Raw genomic sequence first — 23,728 nt, 5'->3', positions numbered from 1 at the left:
ACATCCGAGCGACGCTGCCCATTCTTTCCAAATCTTCTCAGATGGTGTTGAGGGTTTGACTTGCCCGGTCAGACCGCCCCGGCCCTGTCTGTCCAAACGGCTGACACATGGTAGTTCTTCACTGGCGAGCTTTATGTTACCGTACGCACGCTAAAGCTGCCAGCAGAAGAACTGCTATGGCCAGCCCTGGCTGTCATAGATGAGAAGTAGCTGGTAGGAGAGGTGATGAAGAGAATGTTCACTGAAGGAAAGGTTTGGAATGTGCTTGGAATTATTACTGGATTCAACTTAGCCACATGAACCCGAGTGTCCTTATTCTGAAGCGAACCTTCAGTGATAATAGCCGATCTACTAACAATGAGTAACTTTTAGTACATACGGTACCAAACTCTGACATCAAAACCACGCCAACAGGACCACCAGTACCCAAGAGGAAATCACTGTACCCACTGAAGCACGTCATGCTCTGTCAAAAACAAAAACATGTTAATATTTAGTTTGTTTGAAGAAACAACTGAGAACTGACAATGCTACTCTCCTATAGATAGACAAAATCAATAGAAAGACAAAATTAAATGCAACACGTTGTGTTGCTTACTGTGTACTGGTGGCGCCGAGATGTAGTTGTTTGCTTCTAACGCTGAGAAATGTAGTCTATTAGCTCAATGTCTGCCAAGGACTTAATTAACTTCTTTTTTATCAACTCCCACAGCGCCAACAACGCCATTAACGCCTTTTTAAAACGTGTATAACGTTGGGCAAAAAATAATAATAAATAAATTAAATTAAAATTAAATTAAAAAATGTATAGAAACTGGCAATCAGGGCCTTTTTGCGCCCCCTATGGCAGAGCTAATAGGACGCCTTTTATTTTCTTACCAAAGAATGAATGAACAATGAATGAATTAATTTGCTGGGGTTATGGTTTGGATTAAATGAGTGCAGTGCACCTTTAGCAACAGCTACATCGAGTTTGGGAAAGCAAAAATGGCAAATTGTGTGTGTTGGATTTTTCTGGCCAATTTGACTCTTTCTGTCCAAGTTAACCCCATCACATTCCAGAGTCACTAAACCAATATAGATGTACCGGTATCTTATTATTGTGGTTATGCTGGATTTTGGTCATTGCATGTTTTATTTGTGAATTAGAATAGAAAAGAAAACATGTTGTCTTCTTTTTTGTGAATTAAAATAGAAAAGAAAACATGTTGTCTTCTTTTGATATGATATTGTTAGTCCTATATTGCGATGCACTTTTTCTTAAAGTATGATACTAAATGAATGATTTATTATTATTATCATCAAATGTTTTGATCAGCATGCTTAGAAGGAAAGTGCATTGAACAAACACACACACACACACACACACACACACACACACACACACACACACACACACACACACACACACACACACACACACACACACACACACACACACACACACACACACACACACACACACACACACAGTGTTTTGCAGGAATGCAATAATGTTTAGGGGTGCAACAGTTAATTGCACTAGTCAATTATATTATTATCATCACAACAATAGCAGATATACAAGCTCATAATGCATTGAGGTTGTGGTTCAGTTAGAATTATTATCTTTTCTCTTTTTTCATATATATATATATATATATATATAAAGAACTTTAATTATTCAATTAATCAAAAGAGTAATCAGTTATGCAATTGTAAATATTCATAAGGTCATGATAGTTTCATCCCTAATAATATGTTGAATCTTAGCACACTGACTACACTCTTATCTGTCTCACTATCAGTGACTAAAGGGAAACAATCTAATAGTAGACTATAAAATAAATAATTCACGTCTTTTTCTTTATGTGATATATATGCTGTTATTTGGCTTGGGTTGGGTTTTAAAAAGATTACCAATACAACGACTAAAATGTATTTGATATATTTTATTTAAAATGCACTCCATGGTTCTTTGGTGACCTGACCTCCTCTACTTTGACTTTTGTTAATGCAGCAATGCTTTAAATACAATCTTCAAACATAAAATGTAACAATTCTCAAACATGAAATAAAATTGAACAATTCTCATCCTTATTTTCCATTGTGTGCATTCATCATATCACCCTTCCTTGCAGATCTTGGCTGAGTTAAGAGAAAAACTAGAGGGTTTGTGCAAAACCCATATTGGTAATGCAATTGGTCTCTTTAGCACTGAACACCTACTGTACAGAGAAACATAAGTTGAGATCCAGGTATATAAACTGAGAACATGCATGTTGTTGGGCTTATCAAGTGTTGATCACTTCACAGTTGGTACATCTGTCTACCCATGACCCAGACGACACCTGAGATGAGACAGCAGACAGTATATGAACTTGAGATCATGCTGATAAATACCATTCAGAATTATTACATGGACTACAGTGACATGCATTTCCTCAACACCACCAATAGATGGCACAATACGCTAGGGTACAAAAGTAAAACGCTAACTGACAGTCATGCATTGTGTTCCTACTCTGCTGCCTGCCTACCTATAGTAGGTAGTACCTACACAGTTATTTGAGTAATAAACAGTAATAAACAGTCACACTCACAAACAAACACACAAAGCATTTACTGTCTAATGCCATATTTGACTAGGCAGGAGCCTATTATCAGTCAGATTAGGATATTACCAGTAAGACACCTGAGGGCGAGTGCACTGGCCATATATAGAGCGTGTCTTGAGTGTACAGGGTTTGATGAGGTCAGATCAACATACAGTATATGGAATGTCAGAACAGGTCAGCTCCATATGGAGATCTAAGGGTGGCAGAGGGGCAGTGTCTTGACTGTACAGGGTTTGATGAGGGCCCAGGTAGGGCCAGGCCTTAATTTTCGGGCCTGTTGAGAACCGGCTGCCAGGTGCGGCTGCACAAATAACTTTGGGGCACGTCTAGATTTTAAATGCAGGTATCAGTCCTGAATATAGGCATTGAGATGTGCACACAATCTTCTCTGTGATCAGTCAAAATGAACAGGTTCTGACATATATCCATATACTTATATTGATGACATCAGGGATCTCCATATATGGGATTAATTGCGACAGCAAGTCGCATTTACTATGACATTAGGGATCTCCATCCCTGATGATGTCATGTGATGTCACAAAACGTGCTGGGCACCATGGGGCTTTCCCCATGTATGGGGATTTTGAGCGATACACTGACGGGAAATGCACGATTCCATAATTAACTGAAGGTCGTAACAATACAAAAAGTTCTGAATTGTCAATGCGGTGCTCTCTGTTGGTTCATTCACACAGTTTACACAGATTGTCTGCACTGTGATGGATGGATGATAGCCCAAACATTTAGATTCTCGTAGAGGTTTTTTTCGATTCTGACGAATCTCTCTACGAGAGTCTAAAAGTTAACCCCGCCCCTGACGTCGAAAAGGAACGTTCGTGCCTCAAAATCACTCTTACCTTGTACAAATGCAAAATCTAAGCTGCTTTAAATGTTGCCCCACTTGTTTGTGATCTGTGCGCACCCATATTAAATACCGCACATGCTTATTTTTCAATAAAAAAGGTATTTTAATCAACTCTGTCTCGGAATCTGGCGGCCATCTTGCTTTTCTCTCCATTGTAAATGCGCAAGAGAACCCTGGCCGCTAGAAGATGATGACGACTGGACAGCATGTCCCGTATGGGCATGGTTACTTTTGCAATGGGCCTTAATGGAAGCTACACCATTTCAATGTGGAAAAGGGGGTGTTATGGGGAGAGCATATAGTGTACTCAAATACATTGTTATTTGTATTGGTTAATATGAATAGCTATAAGCGCAATGTGGGTTGGCTCGAGTAGCATAGGCTATACCTAATGACTTGGCAGAAAACATGCGTGCAACAGCATGCATGGGCTACTGTAATCCCATAATGCATTGGCAAATATATGCTTCTGTCTGCATGGTCATTAGATCCGCAGGGTGTGTACAGTGTATACAGGCTCTGGCTCCGCTCCAGGACTCATGGTTCATATTACACACTATAGCCTACCTGAGTCTCTCACTCTCACTCATACTACTCTCACATACACTCGGACTCTGTGACAGGTGTTTGTATAATTTTCCTGTTACCGTTCAGATCCAGCTGATAACCGCGCTCCGCGCGTAAATGGAGAGCTTTTACGCACGGCGCGTGTTGACTCAAAAAGAGGTTTAACTGTCGTGTTTTTCTTTCTCATATTGCCACAGACTCGTATAAACGGGCATATATCATATTCCGTGGAGATGTAAGAGATGATGCGCTAATATAGCTTACTACACAATAACACAACACAACGGAGGGTGGGGGTGTAAGGGGAAGGCGTGCTTTCGAGCGCTCAGTCCCAACGAAACCCGGGAGAGAGTGGGACCGAGACGTCGATAACACCGCGCTCATCAATAAGGACTTTGCTTTAATTAAATAGTTGTGCCTTAAAGGGATTAGACTCGGTACATTTATTAGACTTAATCTGATGCCCACTCGATGGAGATAATCTAAAGGAAGAACCTTGAGCCAAGGAGAGAAATTAGTTCATTAGAAATTCTCCGGATTTGAGAAGAGTCAAGTGCAGGAAGAAATCAGATCTTCTAAAGCAATGGCGATCAACACCGACACCGCCTATGGGAAAAGTGGCCTGGGGGAGCGGGAGGTGTCCCATCACAGCGACTTCCACGATACGGAGAAACTATTGACCACCATGACCGAGCCCACCGGAGGGGAGAGTAACATGAATCCCTCCGACACCCTCACCCTCAACATAAGAGGCAGCGTCCGTTCTCTGGACGCGGAGCAGATAGGACACAGGTCGCCGCTCAAGTCGGGCTCCGTGGGTCACCTCGCGGCCACACCCAGGTCCGGCTCGCGGCTCAGCTTGGGTCCGCCGCTCTCCCCGGTGCCCCCCGGGACGGAGCCCCCTCCCAGCTACCTTTGGCTGGCGGTGCTGTCTTGTTTCTGTCTCGGCGGCATGCCGTTCAACATATGTGCGCTGTGGTACGCGCACGTGGTGAGTTCCATGGCCAAACACAGATTAATTTGTAGCAAAAAGTTTAAAAATATATGTATTTTCTTTTTAAATGTAGGCTACTATAGTTATCTGATGGTTAAGTTTAATGTATACATTTATATAAGTGTCAGTTAAATTATGTTTATAATAATTTCTACAAATGCATGCAGAAGTAGGCTATATCATCATGTGCATATGGATTCTGTGCATCCTCTACATCTCCATCAAATAGGCCTATTATTCTTGTGTCTGCGCAGTCGAGGTCAATCCTGCTCACCGGAGACGTGCATGCAGCAACCAAGTACGGCCGTAGATCTATGCTGTTGAGTTGTGTTGCCATAATGGTTGGCGTGGCCGTCATAGTCTTCATCGTGCTCACAATAGGTATGCACCTATATGCCCCCCCCCCCCCCCCCCCCACACACACACACACACACCTACTGTATTGGTATTTATATTTTTTGGATACTTGTACTCACTATCTCACAGACTAATATAGTACTTTTTAGCCTACTCCACTACAATTATTTCAGTCTAGCTATATAGTTACCTTAAGTATTTACATATTAAATCCAAACCTGCTACCTTAAAGTGATAAACAATTGCATTATTTTTTTATAGGCTACAATCCAATAATGTGAAATGAGCCATTCTGCTCAAAGACAAATTTTACCAATACTTTTGTATTTTAACTCAAGTAAAATATTGAATACTGTTTTACTTATTTTTACATTGTGGTACTGCTACTCTCGCCAGACTCTTCAATTTCCTCTATGCAAAGTTTAGCATCTGTTCTTGTCTATCCCTTTTTGCAGAGATGCAGTGAATGGATGCAGAGGACACGAAAGAGTGAGTTAGTACTATAAACTTCAATGGTCTCAAATGTTCACAGAAGACGTCTGAAGATCGCAACGTGAAGAAAAAAAAAAAGGCACAAAACCAAAGAGAAAACCAATAATGAAAAAATGACTACAGTCATGAGACTACATAAATTATGCATATAAATTACTCTTCCCATTTCTGTTCTGAACAGAGGAGAAAAAGTCGCTTTTGCGGTTTCTCAGGACCAAGTGAACAAGTGGACCACGATAAACAAAGGCTCTGCTTAGGGACTGAGTGGATCATCAAAGAGAGTTGGTTGGAGACAATTATCCCCAGTCCCAAATAGTGGTACAATGTTGTTAGCATGGGTCTGATACCAGGGCCTGATGAAGAACTAAATTTGAGCATAAGTACTTCATGTTTATTTATTTATTTGAAAAGGGACAATGTACAATAGCCTATGTATTGCACCAGCGACAGCTAAGAGCTCATTTACATCTGTAGTCCCTGGGTGGGCGCCATCAGCGACACAGTGCAGTGTACGATCATATTACAGAAAACAAGCTTCCTTTTGATTAGATTGACTATTTATGTCTACAGAAACACGCATGGCCAAAAACCTAGGATCCTTATTTTGTATCCATGCACACACAGAATGAAGTCTGCGCACATGCATGCCCTGCAAAAAAAGAAGAAAAAAAGGGGGAAAAAATCATCAATGCTTCTCTAAGAACAAATAAATACATACAGCTATTAACATGCACTTCCATGCTGTTTTGTGTCATTTGCAGCAGTTCTCATGCTACAAAAGTTTACATTCTTCCCTGGTTAGTAAGTAATGGTAAATAATGTTAAAGAACTACAGTAGGTTATATGTGGGAGGCTGTCAAAATGGACATAAGGTTTACATGTAACTTCAAAATTGTATGCAATTATCATGGCAGTTTTATTTGTTTTGGACATTTTATCTTTTTGCGGTAAATGACTTCTACATTTGTTGTATACCCATTGATAGTTGATACCTGGTGCAACCTATACGTTGTTATAGCTTTGAAGCCAGATGCTACCTCTGTGTCTCATTAGTTATTGCTATACATGTATTAACATCATTTTTATAATTTTTTTGAATAAGAATTTGAAGGTTTTCAGAAGGCGTTATTAGAATCGGCCTGAGGTATCAATGGGTTAACAACAGTATGTATGTATAGAACAGATGTACTAGATCTGTTCTATACTCTGAACTACCTGGATGTCCAATCACAATTAGTTTACACTTTATTTAATTTATGAAGTGTCCGTTTTATGCACCGATTGTTGTCGGCACATGTGTTGTTTCTACATTTATACTGTATGACTGGTTTCCTGTGCCATAGTTTTGCATGTGTGAAATAAACATGAACTAGCATGAGGAATTTGAGCAAGAGTCCACCATTATTTTATTAATCTTTTTCTTAGTCTTATATAAAAGTATAATATCATCATTAAACATACATATTAAAATGGTTTCTTCATACATCCTGAAAGAGTAAAAAAAATACAATTGAACAATATGCACTGCAGCAGACTAGAAATCTAAAGTATTATTATAATTCACTGAATAAATAATCCTTTCTATTTTACGAGATTTCTTGACACACTTGGGGCCAGTTGCATGAAGGACAGGATTTTTTCCTACTTCACAGCTAATGCATAAAATGGACATTTAAGTGGATAATTTGAGATTGATTTGCAGACATGCAATAAAATGGGTACAGTAATAGCAAAAAGAAACAGTCTTAATGGCTGACTTAATACCATTTGAAGCAAAATAAAGCTAGGAACTGCTTAGTGCACATTAGGCTTGTGAGAGAAAACAGATTTTCTTTATATGAGGAAATGTATATTAAGTTAAAATTGCTTAGTGAGAAGTATATTGGCAATTTTACTAATATTCTAAACCTGACCCTTGTAGGGTGGCTAAGCTTTTTGGGAAGGGGGGGGGTGGTGGTATACAGTAAACTTGCCTAATAAGATACTATAAGATTAATTCAGATAACTTGTAATTGGACCCAGAATGTGATTGCTTTTGGTCCAAACAAAGCTTTCTTTGAAAATTCAAATAAATAATAAGGGGCAAAAAATAAAGGGGGAGGGGAATTCAAAATGGAAAGTTTGGCAAAAGTTATAAAGTTTGGTGGAAACTGGAGCTGTGATCATTTCCATGGCATGTCATCAGTGGAAAGTGTATAGTAGCAAGAGGATGGTGCACACTCCAATCACACCTCCCAGTATGAGAGAGTCGCGCCTCTTTCGCAAATTGATTCGCTGGATTAGACCGTTGATGGCAGGGAAACGATCTGAGGCACATGGTGAAGGAAAAGTCTTGATTGAAAACAATGGAAGACAGACAATGTGCGAGAAGGGATGTTGAGTTATCTACCGGCTTACGGCACAGTACAATATGAAAGGTTCTGTTGTCACCACTCCAACACTGACCGATAACAAGCAGCAAGCATACAAGCCGCTTGTTATACAAAATCTGGCAACACTGGACTAAATCCTGATAATAGGTGTCGTAGACTGAAAATAGTAGGATACTGGCCAGGGTGGTAACTCTCGTCTGAATGGACTTCAGCATCCCTCTCTGAAATGTCATGCCCTCTTTGGTAGCCATGGCAATACTGTGGACGGAACAGAACACACCTGTTATTAGTTTAAGAAAATAACATTGGACTCACTGAATCAAGTCAAGTATTTCCCTGCAGGAAATCACAAGTGCTTTTTGAAGGCAAAATAAATGAGAAAGCGTAGACAAATTCACTGAAATGATTCATCACCAAGATAGCAGGACCTTTATGTATATTCAGCTGTTCAGACCAAAGAATGGCATGTCAATCCATTTACAATTAGTAATGGCAGGCATCTATTACTACGTAGCCACTTGATAATACAATATTATACAATACTGCATTACTGCATCATACTTTCAAATACAACACCACCTTTGAGGTGCAGAGTGCAGACTTGAGAACCTGGATGGCTCAGTCAACAAAGACCTGAGTCTGTTTGCCAGGTAGTTGAGGTGTGTGTGTGTGTGTGTGTGTGTGTGTGTGTGTGTGTAGTTGAACACAACTAAATATTAAAAAGCTTACCTTATGGCACTGTCGATTAACCGATCTGAACTGTGATAAGAAAAATAAAAGTTATCCCTTTAAGGAGCCACATATACGAATGTTTCCTTCACTACCAAAATGCTTGACACGTTTATATTAAAAATAATCCAGTCATTCATTGAGGATGTGGCCATTTTAGTCGAGTTAAGTACTTTTTGTAAAATTTGTGAAAGTGAAAATGTCAAAATTCATACAGTCTAAACTCTAAACAAAACACAAGGTTTTCATACTATACAAAGATAATTCAAGGGAATGTCATTCTTTTTAATAAAAAAAAAGAACAAGAAGAACAGCAGAGTCTGGATTTCAAACCACACAGCTCTTATCATAAAACGAGCACTTCCTGTGATTCCAGCGACACGGCACTCAAGAGGGCTAATGGACATTTTTTGGGGAAAGTCGGGCTCTGATTGGTCCATGCTCCCACCGCAGCTAATTCATCTTTATAGTACAATGAGGTTTGTGTACCATGGGGGAGAAATTATTAAGGGACCAAGAAGTGACTTTGGTCACTTATTGTTTTTGTGTTTTCTTCTTCTTCGTCTTCTCCTTCTCCTTCTCCTCCTCCTCCCGCCAAAAATTGCAGTTCTGACTTAACGGTGCAGTCGGCTTTCGCGAAACGCGGTAATCTGGTCCATGCCAAACGGTGACTATGCGAAGCCCATGATGATTGCTATAGCACTCAATTGAAAATGCAAACTTTTAACGTGAATATCTCATGAACCGTTTGACCGTTAGCAATGACACTTTGATACACATATGTGTCTCTGAACAACTTTCGTGTTCTGACTTTTGACCTCTGACCTTTAGATCACTCATAATTATATCGAGCTGACAGGCTACACCGCACAGCGTCATGACAGGACGGAGAACTCGGGTAAGAGCAAAGGAGGGGGGCTCTGTATGTACGTCAATAACAACTGGTGTACAAATACAGTGATTGTAGATAGTCACTGCTGCCCGAACCTGGAGTATGTGACTGTGAAATGCAGACCCTTTTACTTGCCGAGAGAGTTTACCGTTGTCATGACGACGGCTGTTTACATTCCACCGGATGCTAATGCTAGCTTGGCTATCGGACAGTTACATGGCAGCATTAGCAGCCAGATGAGCAGACATCCTGACGCTGTACACATCGTAGCGGGGGACTTTAACCAGGCGGATTTGAAAGCAGCACTCCCCAAATTCCACCAGCATGTTAAATGTGCTACGAGAGGAGCTAACACTCTGGACAAGGTCTACTCTAACATCAAACTTGGCTACAGGGCAAAACAACTACCGCACCTGGGCAAGTCTGACCATATGTCCCTGCTTTTAATTCCTGCATATGCCCCCCTAAGGAAAACTGCCCCCACCATCACAAAAACTGTCAAAACTTGGCCTGAGGATGCCTCTGAGCAGCTGCAGGACTGCTTCGACAGGACCAACTGGGAGGTTTTTGAACACCAGGACCTGAATGTGTTCACAGACAGTGTTCTGTGCTATATAAAAAATTGCACAGACAATGTCACAGTGGACAAACGCATCCGGGTCTACCCCAACCAGAAGCCCTGGATGACCCGGGAGGTCCAGCGGCTGCTGAAGGAGAGGAACACCGCCTTCAGGTCTGAGGGTAGGGCTAACTACAGCGCAGCCCGAACGAACCTGAGGAGAGGCATCAGAGAGGCCAAGGCTGACTACAGGAGGAAGATCGAGGACCATCTGGACAGCAACAACAGCAGGCAGGTGTGGCAGGGAGTCCAGCAGCTTACCAACTACAGGACTACCGTCGGAGCTGTCGAGGGTGACGTCTCGTTGGCAGAGGAGCTAAACACCTTCTTTGCCCGCTTCGAGGCAGAGCCACCGGAGGCAGCAACGTCACACCCCACGGTCCACAGCAGCTTCACCTTCACAGTGGAGGAGCACGAGGTGAGGCGCACGCTGCGGGCCATCAACCCGAGGAAGGCTGCAGGTCCTGACGGCGTCACTGGACGTGTACTGAAGGACTGCGCGGACCAGCTGGCTGGGGTCTTCACCAAGATCTTCAACCAGTCCCTCGCCCAGTCCACTGTCCCACTCTGTCTGAAATCCTCCACCATAGTCCCCCTGCCCAAGAAGCGCAACATCTCCAGTCTAAATGACTACCGGCCAGTCGCACTCACACCAGTGGTGATGAAGTGCTTTGAGAAGCTGGTCCGGGGTCACATCACATCACTCCTGCCCCGTGGCTTTGACCCCCACCAGTTCGCTTACAGGGCAAATAGATCCACAGAGGACGCCGTGGCCACAGCCCTCCATTCTGCACTGTCCCACCTGGAGCAGCAGGGGAGCTACGCGCGGATGCTCTTTGTGGACTTTAGCTCTGCTTTCAACACCATCCTCCCCCACAGACTGGTGGATGTTCTGGGGGAACTGGGTTTTCCACACAACACCTGCATGTGGATTAAAAGCTTCCTGTCTGGTCGCAGTCAGAGGGTGAGAGTGGGACAGCACATGTCTACGTCCCTCAGCCTCAGTACCGGCTCCCCACAGGGCTGTGTGCTGAGTCCGCTGCTCTACACCCTCTACACACACCAATGCACCCCTGCCCACCGCAGCAACACCATGGTGAAGTTCGCGGATGACACCACAGTAGTAGGGCTCATCTCCAAGGGAGATGAGTCAGCCTACAGGGATGAGGTGGTGCAGCTGACGGACTGGTGCAGAGAGAACAACCTGCTCTTGAACACATCCAAGACCCAGGAGCTGGTCATAGACTACAGGAGGAAGAAAACAGTCATTCCACCCCTGTTCATTAATGGGGACTGTGTGGAGAGGGTGTCCTCTTGCCGGTTTCTGGGAGTCCACATGGAGGAGGGCTTGACCTGGAGCACGAACACCTCTGAGCTGCTGAAGAAAGCCCAGCAGAGGCTCTACTTCCTGAGGGTGCTCAGGGGGAACAACATCACACAGAGACTGCTGGTGTCCTTCTATCGGTGCTCCATAGAGAGCATACTAACGTACTGCATATGTGTGTGGTACACCAGCTGTACAGTGGCGCAGAGGAAAAAGCTCCAGGGGGTCATAAATACGGCACAGAAGATCGTTGGCTGCCCTCTCCCCACACTGGAAGAACTACACAGAGACCGCTGTCATAAAAAAACTCTGAACATTATAAAAGACACTTCCCACCCCGCTCACTCACTGTTTGAACTGTTGCCATCAGGCAGACGGTATAGAGTGATCAAGTCCAAGACCAACAGATTCAGTAACAGTTTCTATCCCACAGCGGTAGTTGCACTAAATGCTGCTAAAAAATGATCTGTTGCTGCGACACTTTTTAGTTTCTATTATCTATTATCTATTACCTTCTATTACTATTTATTATCTTAAGTACAATAAGGGTTTGTTGTACAAAGCTACACAGCTGAAAATGACATGCTTGTGCATTAGGGCTGCTGGGGTTGTGCAATAACAAGAAGTCATGTGTTTTTGTTTTATCTTGTACAGTATGTTTTGTGATATGATGCACTGATTGGTTGGCACTTTTAATTTCGTTGTACACGTTGCAATGACAAATAAAGATCTATCTATCTATCTATCTATCTATCTATATGAAAAACAGGATCTTTGATCAAAATGCACAAAAACGTCTACACGTGAACTTTGGACATATACTGACAAATAAACGTAGTACATTTATTTTAAGTCAAAAAATTAAGTTTTTATGAACCAATGAAAATTGCTGGTTTGTGAAAAAAAATCTTTTGTCCCTAATACATGTAGCGTCATATGCTTTTGCAACTGTACAGTATGGTAGAGGGTCATGCCAAATAGCACTGAAAGCGTACAAAGATAAGTTTGTACGTGAAAACACACTGTAGTAATGGATAATTGGATTTGTGTTTTTGTGTCTGAGCTTCAAAAACAAACAATTTAGGGGGGGGGGGGGGGGGGCGATATGGTGATAAATATCGTATCGTGATAAAACGTCTCCACGACATGCCTTTTCACAGATATTGTATATATTGTGGGGTCTGGTGAGCGACCCCCCGCGATGGTAAGTGCGTTGCCAGGGCAACCAGACACGCTGTCAGACAGAAGACGCCTCGGGCCGTTAGGAACGCCCTCCTCCGCCAGATTGAGCTGATTGACGGACCGCACCCAAATCAGCTAGCGGCTACACCCGTCATATAAAAGGCAGAATCAGTCTGCGTCTGGCAGCGGCTGGTTCACACACACGCTCAAGGAGGCACGCACAAGCACGCCGTCGGGGGGTAAGCAGACACACACACTTCCACCAAACACACACACTCATGTGTATGGCTCTGCATGTCTTAAACTGTCACTCTCCTCTCGTCACAGGCCTTTAGGATCCGTCCAGGATTATGTCAGAGGGACAGAATCCACGGGACTGTATGAAGGAAATACAGTCCAGGATTATGTCCGAGGGGCAGAATCCACCGGACTGGATAAAGGAAATATAGGAACAGGAATCACAGTTCCACGTAGCGGGCTGCTGGACGAAGGCAGCCCCGCCAGCGACGGCGACGTGAGAACAAACGAATAAGGTCGGAAAGAAGCCTATTAATTCTTTAGATAACATTGAGTTCTGTCAGGCATACAGGACAGAGGATCGAGTTCTCACGTATCGGGCTCCGGGAGGAAGCCAGCCCCGCCAGCGACGGCGACGTGAGAACTACAGATAGTGAGGTCGGGAAGAAACCCAGAATTCTTTCTACAACATTGAGTCCTGCCTGGCATACAGGACAGGAATCCCAGTTTCCACGGACCGCGCTGCGGGAAGGAGGCTAACCCGCCACAGCGACGAGGACGAGGAAACTACAGATAATCAGGTCGGAAAAGAAATCTATTAATTCTTTATATAATTCTGAGACATTGCATTGAGGCCTGTCTAGCAAACAGGCGCTCATTCTATACGCCGGAGCGGCTTGAAGTCTTGCGCTCTCTTGGAGCTAAACCCGCTACAGTTAAAGATAAATACTGATGACATCACGAAGCAAGGCATCGACGTCACCTGTATATCGCTTATCTGTTAACCCAAAGCCCTCCAGTGAGGAGAAGAGCTATCAGAGACTGTATCGTTTATTAACAACCAAAGCCCTCCAGGGAGGAGAAGAGCTATCAGAGACTGTATATCATTTATTAATAACCAAAGCCCTCCAGTGAGGAGAAGAGCTATGAAAGACTGTATAAACTGAATTGAAGCTAATATTCTGTTCTACTCCATCTCCAGGTTGTGGAGGATACCTGTGAAGGAAATCAATAATACTGTCTGGAATATAAATTGCCGAGAGAAACCTATGTGAGGTTTCTCCTGTCTGTAATTCTCCTTATAATTTACTGCTCTTGAATAAAGCAAGCGTTTTGAAAGTGCTGCAATACCTTGTCCCGCCTGTTGATGACCACAGAGCCTTCACAATATCGTGATACAGTAAATGTGCATTTCTATACCTTAATTAATACTTTTGTAGAATGACGGTTTCGTTAGCCAAAATAATAACCATTTTGGTCTAAATGCTCTGTTACTCAGTTTTCTTTTAGTTTGTTACCTTGTAGATGGTTGTACTGTGAACAATAACCCTAAAAACCACATGATATGAAAATGTATCGTGATACTATATAAATAAAAAATAAAAAATAGTGATATTATATTTTCCATACCCCCCCCCCCCTCCTATTTCAATTACATTCAGGCACCTCATACATAGTTTCCATCAAGTGCAGACTATTTCCAAGTCCATTCATTATTCTATATTTCACTTCAGCATTGTTATGCCAATTTGCATATTTTGTATAAACTATGCGCAAACCTATTTCGCTTTGATTAGGAACAGAGCGGCAAAAGCCGGTAGCACAACTCAATTCCCATTCAGTCTTGAATGCCAATGAATGCAGGGTGGGTGCGGTGTGACATCATGCCATATACACTAAACATTATGTGGATGAGATTTCCAGTGGCTGCCATTAGCTGTTGAGATAAAAGATAGACAGACGGACAGTGCCTTCAGTCCAGGGAGCTGAGCACTACTTCCTGACAAGACTCCACCGGAGACCAGAAATCAATACTGGTCTCTCTACTACCTTCATCCATCACACCATCTCTCTCCATGACACCATCTCTCTGCTTTGCTTTCCCTGAGCCCAGCCTACCCGATCATCCACACTGCTTCTTGTCCTCTCCACCTCATTTTATCCTCTACCCGGTTCCCTTTCTCCTCTGTGCTTTCATTTGATTTTCGTTCAGCAGCAGAGTTACAGGCATCATGCAGACATCACTAGCCAGTAGCCACAAGCTGAGGTGATTAATGAGATGTCCATTAAATCACACGTGCACACACATACACCCACCCCTACTGTAATAAATGTAAGTGGATTCCGTGTGTGTTCTTGGGAGCCCCCCCCCCCCCACACACACACACAGCCACACACACTTTATGAAAAACTGGGGGCTCTTCAATTGAAACAGATACAGGAAGTGATGACACTTGGTCGGCCAACCAATGTCTTCGCTCGTTAGGGTTGGCACTCGAATCTTAATTAATGGGCTTGAATCATTCGTTAGTTTTCTTCCCTTCTTTTAACTCAAAAATATTTCTCGCGAGAATGCAATATAGAGTACTATATAATAAGAATACTATGTTCATGTTGTGTTTACATGTTACATGTTTAGATGTTATTAATAATCAGGGGGGCACACAACCAATGCGCCAGTGCGCATACGTCGTCAAAATGTTTTCTGCGTGTAGATCAAAGGCATGCAAGGCGCATTTGCGCACCAACAGCTTAGACAGTTATGTAGAGAAACTCAAATGTGATGTTAATGTCCTGTAAGTAGACTCAGAAATAAAACTAGTGTTGACTAATCATTACATGTGGCTCTTATTTTGAAGAGGAAGTTATGCAAAGGAAGTCAGTTTCAGTTGTAAACAAGCTACTATGACACTTTCCCAAAGTTACGTGCGGGCGCTCTTATCATCATACATCACATTCTGTGCTCAGCCAATGAAATAATTTCCATGGTACACACAGACACACAAAGCTGGGCATAGGAGGAGCTAGCGCCCCTCTAAAAATTGATAGTTCCAACCAGTTTCTTTGCATACGTCTGGCCATTAATGAGATCATTAGTCACAGTTCCAAACAGTTTCTTTGCATACGTCTGGCCATTAATGAGATCATTAGTTAGTTAAATGTGGGATAATATTTTCAATGCTCGTCCCTGTGGAGACTGAGCCTCAACTCCATCTGACAAGAAAATAATATAATATAATATGTAATGGAAGCGGTTGGATTGGAACAGATTGGAATGGAATAAAACAAAATACCCACGCAGTGTAGTCTACGTGGAAGCTTAATGGCTATGTGTTAAAACACAATTACAGGCAGGCAGGAGGCGTTGTATTTCCACTGTATTTCCACTATGTGTGATGTGTAACTGGATTTCTTACTTCCTCAGATGTTCATGTTCCTTCAGGAAGAGCTCCATCCTCCTGTTATTTACTGCTGAACCACTCTTATAGGACCTGAAAACAAACACACACACACACACACACACACACACACACACACACACACAATTAGCCTTCCAAATATTTTGGAGGGCCGGGCCAAAAGGCTGAACTTAATTATGCATAATATCAATTTTATTTCTATATAAAAAGCAGTAAATGGCCATTTATGATGATGTACAATAAGAGCGCCCCTTATTTCACATGGGTGTGATTCTTTTTACTTTGTACTTGCATGCTTGAGACGTTTCCTTTCCCAGTTAAAAACTATGTTTTTGTTTAAGTTACAAGTTATACTAGCATTTTATTTTAACAATGAGAACATTAGAGGTAGCTCTTTTAATAGTTGTTCTTCCATGGAGGACCCTGGTGGTGCCACCTTCACAACCCACATGGCGCACTGCTTACTATCAGTGTGAGATGAGCACTGTTGAGTCACTCACAACCATTAAACAACAACGTTCTGAAAACACAATAACAAGCCAACCAGTGATGCTATTGGTGAGACTTGGCACCCTGGCAGGCATTGATGTGTGCACGTTCTGCCAGATTTACTTCGTGGTACAACGGTGTCGACTCGCGTGCCGAAAACAGACGATCCACAAGCTCACGGCGCATCGCCCAACCGTTCTGAACTTCAGAAGCATGCCACAATCGGGGCATTTGGTGATCATGCGCCTGCCATACCGTGTTGTGGAGCTGCATGCTTAGCTGGGCTTCATGGCTATTTGCATTCACAGACGCTGTTGTCAACAATAAATCCAAAAAGCCGACATTTTCGCATATAAGGGGGGTGAAGGAAGGAAGACAGGTTCTCAATCACACGCAATTCACGTGCACAGTTGACGTGCAGATTGCGTGCAGTGTGAGAATACATGGGCTTCAAAATAAAAGCAATGCGGTTTTAGTCCACCCATATGGTATTGAAAGTATGTTTTATTTTCTAATTATCAAGTAATCTTTCGCGGGCCGGTCAGAATCAGCCAGCGGGCCGTATCTGGCCCGTACAATGCCCAGGTCTGTTATAGATGGATCAAGAAAAAAGGAGAGTCAATCAATTTCATGATTGCAGGATACACAGTAAAGTTCATTGTGGTAATTTAACTCAAGTGTGTGTACGTCCATTTGGTTCCATTTATACACATGCTCAGAGTTAAGTTAACATTATGGATTTTACTGTGTAGCACAGCACTGCATTATGTACAAGCTGAAGAAAAACTGTGCTGAGTGACATGTGTGTTGTATCATGAGGGCATATCCATGAGTTTATGAATGTAACCTTTACTGCACCTAAAATATTTGTGTTCCTGTATGCTTTCCTTGTGTAAATAAATTGTTAATGTGTGTGTTCAGTCAAGAATGGGTGGGGGGATTTATGCGTATTTCTATACAGTATAAGTGCAGAGCTCTCTGTGTTAACTGGGCATGAATGAATGAAACTTTCTACCTTCATAAACAGCATGATCATGACAAACACTTTTCTGTTAATCGTTTGTTCGCTCTCCCTCCATTTAAGCAGGCGGTTGGGCAGTGATTACGGGGCTTCCTGCATTAAAGGCTGTTAAATCATTAGGACGGTCTAACAATCTCCAGCCACTCTATGCAGCACGGAGGCGTCTTCTCTTCCTTGTGTCAGATCGAGTCCTTTTCTGTGGAGGGGGGGGGGGGGGTGTTCTGCTGTCCACCCCCTGTCCAACAGTAAATAAAATATATGGGCTTATTCTCTTCACTATCCCACACCCTTGATGTGCTTATCCTCTCTCTCTCTCCCTCTCTCTCCCCCCCTCTCTCCCCCTCCCCCTCCCTCCGGTTTGATTTACTGTAGGAGGCACTTAGGAAAAATATCCCGAGAGAGACAGAGCGAGAGAGGTTGTAGGATGAGGAGAGGCAAGGATAATTAATAATAAAGATAGGGTGGAGATGTAAAGCAACAAACAGGACGTGCCTGCCTCCTGCTGTTGAAGAACAATATAGCAGAGACAAATGCTCAAACATATGTCAATAAACTGCTCTGCAGCCATCTATAAGAGGGTCTGTGTGTCTTGGATGTGTCGTCGTCGCTCCCTCCCGAGTCTTGGTACCTCCGAGACGCCATTTCTTAGTTTGACAAAAGGGCCCCGCCCCGCCCTGCCACAGGGGAGCTCGGAAGGTGAACTCAAAGAAAACGAGCACTCCTTTTTCAATCGTACTCTAAGATATAAAGTATTTAGTAAAAGTGATAAATGGCGATATCTGCCGGTTTCCAAGCCCAATGACAGCACTCACTCTATGTCCCTGTGTACTGATCCAAGCAAGTCCTCTCTCGCTCGTAGGCTGAGGAAGTTGCCTTTGGTTTTGTGGAACTCATGAGTGTAATCCTAAAGGAGACACAAGTACCGTAACAATGAACAAATATGCAGGATCAAAGAGACGTGAAAACATCAACAGGTCAACGATATAATCTAACTCCTAGAAAACAAAGGGAGCTCGCAACTCAATTTAAAAATGTTCCAATTGTCTTCACAGCAGCAAAAGCCTGTTGCTGCTGTGTGGTTTTGCATGAATTCAGCTGTTTTGCAGTTTGGCTTAGCACCACAGAATGCGTGTTATTCTTTTTCTTTAATAATTAAAGAAAACACCAACAGGTCAGGTTGCTGAGGCATGGCCTTACTCTGTCAACAGGACGCTGAGAAAGGCATGAGCCTTGCCCAGCAACCTGATGAAAAGCCATGTCCTGCTCAGCGGCAGGCAATGCCGATGACAATGACGTTAGTCAGACCTTTTTTTGCTCTTCCTGAACCTACTGTGGATTATGGCAGGACTAGTTGACTTGGATTTTAGCTCTTCCTTGAACCAACCGCAGACTATACGCAGTTACGCACCTTGAATAATGTTGCACCGTGAATAACATTTCACCTTGAAAAATGTCCTGCACCTTGAATATTGTACAGTATACAGCGGCTGCTATATATATATAATATAATCTCAGGTACTATGTGTAAATCTATTTATTTTGTTGTACGGCTGTACAGCCTGTAAATAAGATACGAGAAACCCAACAGCTGCGCTGGTCGTGAACAAGCTTCTAAATGATCTGAAACCCTTTACTTGTACTTTCTGTGTCAAAAGTGCTCAAACTTTCTTCTTTCCTGCCTTGATCTCCTTACAGCCACTTTCTTGTATTTCTTGGAAAAATGACTATGGGGGACTATGCACAAAAACGAATTTCAGACACTTTTTTACTTGTAAACTGATGTGACAATAAAGTGGATTCTGATATACCAACTCCTCACATCACACTCATTCACAACAAAGATGAGACATTATCCATCATGGCAAAATACTGAAAATAAAATTATGTTACATATTCCGTGTAATGTTATACAAGTTTTGGAAAATCAATAGCCAAACACAATAAATAGTCAAGTAAGTCAACTATTTTCCAGGACCCCTGATAAAAGGTCGTTTGCTTTTTTCAAAATACTTCCAGGAATTTCATGCCTGTAGGAACCCTGGAGAGTGAAATGAGTGATTTGTGACAGATGGGAATTTATTCACTGAAGGAAAGTACAGTATTGTTCTGCCATGCCATCATCATTACTTTGCTTGCATATGGGTTTGTTGGTATCCTTTGTCTTTCCTTGTTAAATTGCTTGAACTGCAACGCATTTCCAACAATGCTAAGGATGTTGATATTAATTTTGTATGTGTCAATTTCAAGTGTTTTTTGACTGTGGGGGTCATATTTTGACAGCAGTAACTCCCTGTCATAATTTCACCCACCTCTGGACAGTATTTGGATGTTGATATTAATTTTGTATTCATCCTTAGGGCCCCAAATAACATCTTAGAAAGAACTAATGTATATTTCAAACACAAAGTGTTTTTTGACACAAATAGACATATTTTGGCAGTAGCAACTGCCTGTCATAATTTCACCCCCCTCCCTAGTATTGGACAGTATTAGCCTAATGATGTTTTCTGGCAATTCTGAACAAAATATCAAGTCAAATCGCATTACGGAGAGATTGGAGGCGCACTACTAATTTACTTTTGTCCAGAATATCATCGCATATTTCTCAATCAAAACTGTGAAAATATTCCGGTTCAAAAACGTAATCAAAAGTCGTGGTTAAGTATAGGAGGGTTGAGGGGAAAGTGGGTTGAAATTAACTTAATGCATTTACCTGTAAAATGTCTCTGTGTCTCTGTAAGGTGTGCATAAGTGCTGAGTTGTGTGATGTCACTCCAGGGCTCTGTGTGTATTCTGCCATCTTGTCGTTCACAACAGTTAACTGAGATAGAGAGAAAGACAGAAATAATTTAATAGTTAGCCTTGAATGAAGCTAATAATAACAATAATAAGTTTAGTTATTGCCAATTCCCCAATGACATGAGTCCCTGTCACTACCAAGACCTAATGCTTGTTCTGGGGTTCTGTTTTTCTGCATGAAACACACCAAGTTTCCCTAATCCTATGTATAAAATATTCTATTTACAAAACAAAAGTCTGAATTAACTTTACTCATTTCATCTGGCCTTTGCATCATGTTCACATTAAAATGTCTCCGGAAGAAAACCTGACTGAAACTGAGAGAGGACGACGTGTATGCACGTGAGCCGTTGAACTCACACTGGCCAGCAGCTGCTCCAGTTCAGCAGTCAAAGCCTCAAGCATGTTGTCCTGAGAGGAGCCCACAGACCCAGACCTGTTTGTAACGGTGTGAGAACATGAGCCTTCAAAGACACAAAAACATGTGTAAATCTGGAAGGGGAGCAGTCTTTTCCAGATTTACACATCTTTTTGTCCCTTGTTCACAATTAGACACAGAACCAAAAAAGCATCTCTGGGAATGAATGCGTGCTTTGATACAAACTTAATATGGTATGTGTTATAACAGCGTTAAAGTAAAATTAGTTAAGTTACGTTCTACTTTTGGCTATGGACTAGTATTCATCTTTGCCCGTCGCTTGCACTGCCATTCACATTCACACTGATTACATATGGTATTGACTACTGCAACGCTATCCTCTTTGGTCTTCTTCTCACGTATCATCATTAACTTCAATTGGTCCAGAATTCAGCTGCCCAGATCTCCTTCCATAAATCATATCACTCCTGCGCTTCAGCAACTTCATTGGCTCCTAAATATCGTACTTATTTCAAAATTCTGCATTTCACCTTTAAGGTACTTCATAACCTAGCATCCTCCCATACTCTCAGACCCCCTTTTGCCATTCAATTCACTACACCATCTGACGGCCTGACTACCATAGGGTCTAGTAGAATGAGGCTTCGGCCACTCTAGGCCAGTCAATCTAAGCTAAAAAAGGGCCTGACCCAAAAGAAATTGCAATAGTAATCGTTCAATCATCCAATTAACACATTCAAAATTGAGTATTATATAATACTCAATTTTTTATGTTATTTGGATGGTCAAACCTTAGATTGACTGGCCTACTCTCAGTTCTCTGCTGAGTCTGCCCTGGAACTCTCTCTCAAGAAGACATTTTGCAATATTATCAAAACACACCTTTTCAAACTGGCATATTCAGTGTGATCCTGACTAATGGTTACACTCACATTGGGCTTTGCACTGATTATTAGTTTATACTTGGTATAAAATTATACCAATTAATTGACCGTATTCTATGATATTTTGCAGCTTGTTTTTAATTGTGTCTTGTAAGGTGTCATTGAGTGCTTTAAAACAAAACGCATTATTATTATTATTCAGCATTATCAAAAATGTGCAGCCAGCTAGAGCTGCAGTACCTTTGCCGCTGGTCACGGCTGCTGCTGCTAGTACAGAGCTTACTGAAAGAGATCAGCTTCAGGTCCAGTTCAGTCTCCAGCTGTCTGGCCTGCTTACGCAGATCTGTAGACACAAGGGGACAATGCGTATATTGGTGGGAAACTAGCCACAAGCAACTCTAGATGCTATTTCTGAGGAGCGCTAGCCCCTCCTATGAACAGCTATAGTGTAGATTCTGTCTGAACAACATAAAAACATTAAATTGGGTAATGTTGGGTATGTCCGTGGCCACCCTTGGCCAATAAGCGACCACCATTCTGGATGACTGCAATTCGAAACTGGCCCCCGTAAAATCTGAATCACCCACCTACCCCTTTTTCCCCCTCACTGTATGTCCTTTTTCCCTTTTTACCTCCTCTATGATGATTTCCTGTTTTTGGCTATATAGAAGTGTATATATTTGTACGTCTATAAATGTTACGACTAATTGAAAATGGTGGACACTATTGTAACAAGTGTAATGCTTTATGTCCACAGTTAACAGTCTTGTATTGAGTTGTACTTGAAATGTACTGTCATTCTCCAAAATCCAAACTCTTAATAAATACTTCAATCAGAAACAGCAGATCTGGAGACGTAAAAGGACAAATACATCAGAAATAGTGTAGAACTAGACACACCAGGACAATATATCAGTGAGAAATACTTCGACACAGACAGACAGAGAACCCCAGGCTGACACCGAGCTATAGGTGACTGAGCTAACTTTCTACACAGACGTCCATACAGAACAACAAGACCACGGCTGCTGATCAATCTGCCAATGCAAAACTATTGAACTGGATGAACAATATGAACTTGAAGTAAAGTAAAGTAGGCTGCGAAGCGAAGCGGAGCATCAGCCTGGACAGTGGGGTGGGGACACCCTCCTTAAGACACATATTATTATGACGTTTAATTCACGGAAATGACGGAATTATTGCATAATGTGCCGGTAAAAAAGGAAAGGTTCGTGCCTATGCGTGCAGCTAACTGTTTTCCTAAACAACGACAATTTACCTTCCCAGTAGTTGTTGCTGTCGGCCGCCGCCATGTCTGTCTGTTGTTGACATGTCATCAGCCGTCAAGAAGAAACAACTGTCGTAAATCGTAATTTGTATCGTGTGTGACGCAAAGAGCGATACAAACGTGATAAAACGTTGATATGTAGTCAGCTCCGTTCACAACGTCTAGCGTGATGCAAAACATGAACATGGAATTTTGAATTAAAATTCTAAGTTCAAATATCAAAACACAATTTGCATTAATATTACATGAATTATTTTCATGTAATATTAATGCAAATTGTATTTTACTTTTGATATTTCCCTCAGAACAGACTCGTTTTCATCAGAGTAGACCTAAAATTATTGAGCTCTGTCTTGTCTGAATGACGTATTTATGTTGTGTACTAGTTTGTGCACACTGTCTACTGCCACAGTTTGCCACGTGTGTGTGTGTGTGTGT

General features: G+C 42.1%; 2 protein-coding genes across 3 annotated transcripts; one reads left to right on the top strand and one right to left on the bottom strand.

The window, feature by feature from the left end:
* Window positions 1–4,615: 4,615 nt before the first annotated feature.
* On the top strand, window positions 4,616–5,969 carry LOC310857592 (trafficking regulator of GLUT4 1-like; the record flags this gene model as incomplete). Its single annotated transcript, XM_083763319.1, has 3 exons — window positions 4,616–5,023; window positions 5,281–5,407; window positions 5,839–5,969. The coding sequence occupies 3 exons, from the start codon at window positions 4,616–4,618 to the stop codon at window positions 5,847–5,849; spliced, it is 546 nt and encodes a 181-aa protein (XP_083619445.1). The 3' UTR covers window positions 5,850–5,969.
* Window positions 5,970–7,257: 1,288 nt separating this feature from the next.
* LOC310869327 (Golgi SNAP receptor complex member 1-like) lies at window positions 7,258–23,341 on the bottom strand. Of its 2 annotated transcripts, none has more exons than XM_083780000.1 (9): window positions 23,282–23,341; window positions 22,286–22,345; window positions 21,100–21,175; window positions 20,654–20,761; window positions 18,753–18,844; window positions 16,428–16,502; window positions 8,977–9,006; window positions 8,423–8,505; window positions 7,258–8,181 (listed from the first exon to the last, which is right to left on the bottom strand). In XM_083780000.1, exons 3-9 carry the CDS (start codon window positions 21,142–21,144, stop codon window positions 8,057–8,059), a joined length of 558 nt encoding a protein of 185 aa, XP_083636126.1. In that variant the 5' UTR covers window positions 21,145–21,175; window positions 22,286–22,345; window positions 23,282–23,341; the 3' UTR covers window positions 7,258–8,056. The 2 variants fall into 2 exon arrangements, with proteins under 2 accessions (XP_083636126.1, XP_083636125.1); XM_083779999.1 differs by having other exon boundaries at window positions 22,243–22,345; window positions 23,282–23,338.
* Between the last annotated feature and the right edge of the window lie 387 nt (window positions 23,342–23,728).

Source organism: Protomyctophum parallelum (genome assembly GCF_964188405.1).
Source record: "Protomyctophum parallelum genome assembly, chromosome: 1".
NCBI lineage: Eukaryota > Metazoa > Chordata > Actinopteri > Myctophiformes > Myctophidae > Protomyctophum > Protomyctophum parallelum.
The sequence above is the reverse complement of the archived record's forward strand: the minus strand, read 5'-3'. Positions and strand labels throughout refer to the sequence as shown.

Coding starts and splice junctions, on each gene's coding strand:
- LOC310869327 (XM_083779999.1), bottom strand. CDS start 23,315: ATGGCGGCGGCCGACAGCAACAACTACTGGGAAG. Junction 16,503..18,752: donor TCAGTACACAGGGACATAGA/GTGAGTGCTGTC, acceptor GTTTGTTTTCAG/GTCCTATAAGAGTGGTTCAG. Junction 9,007..16,427: donor GAACATGAACATCTGAGGAA/GTAAGAAATCCA, acceptor TTCTTATCACAG/TTCAGATCGGTTAATCGACA.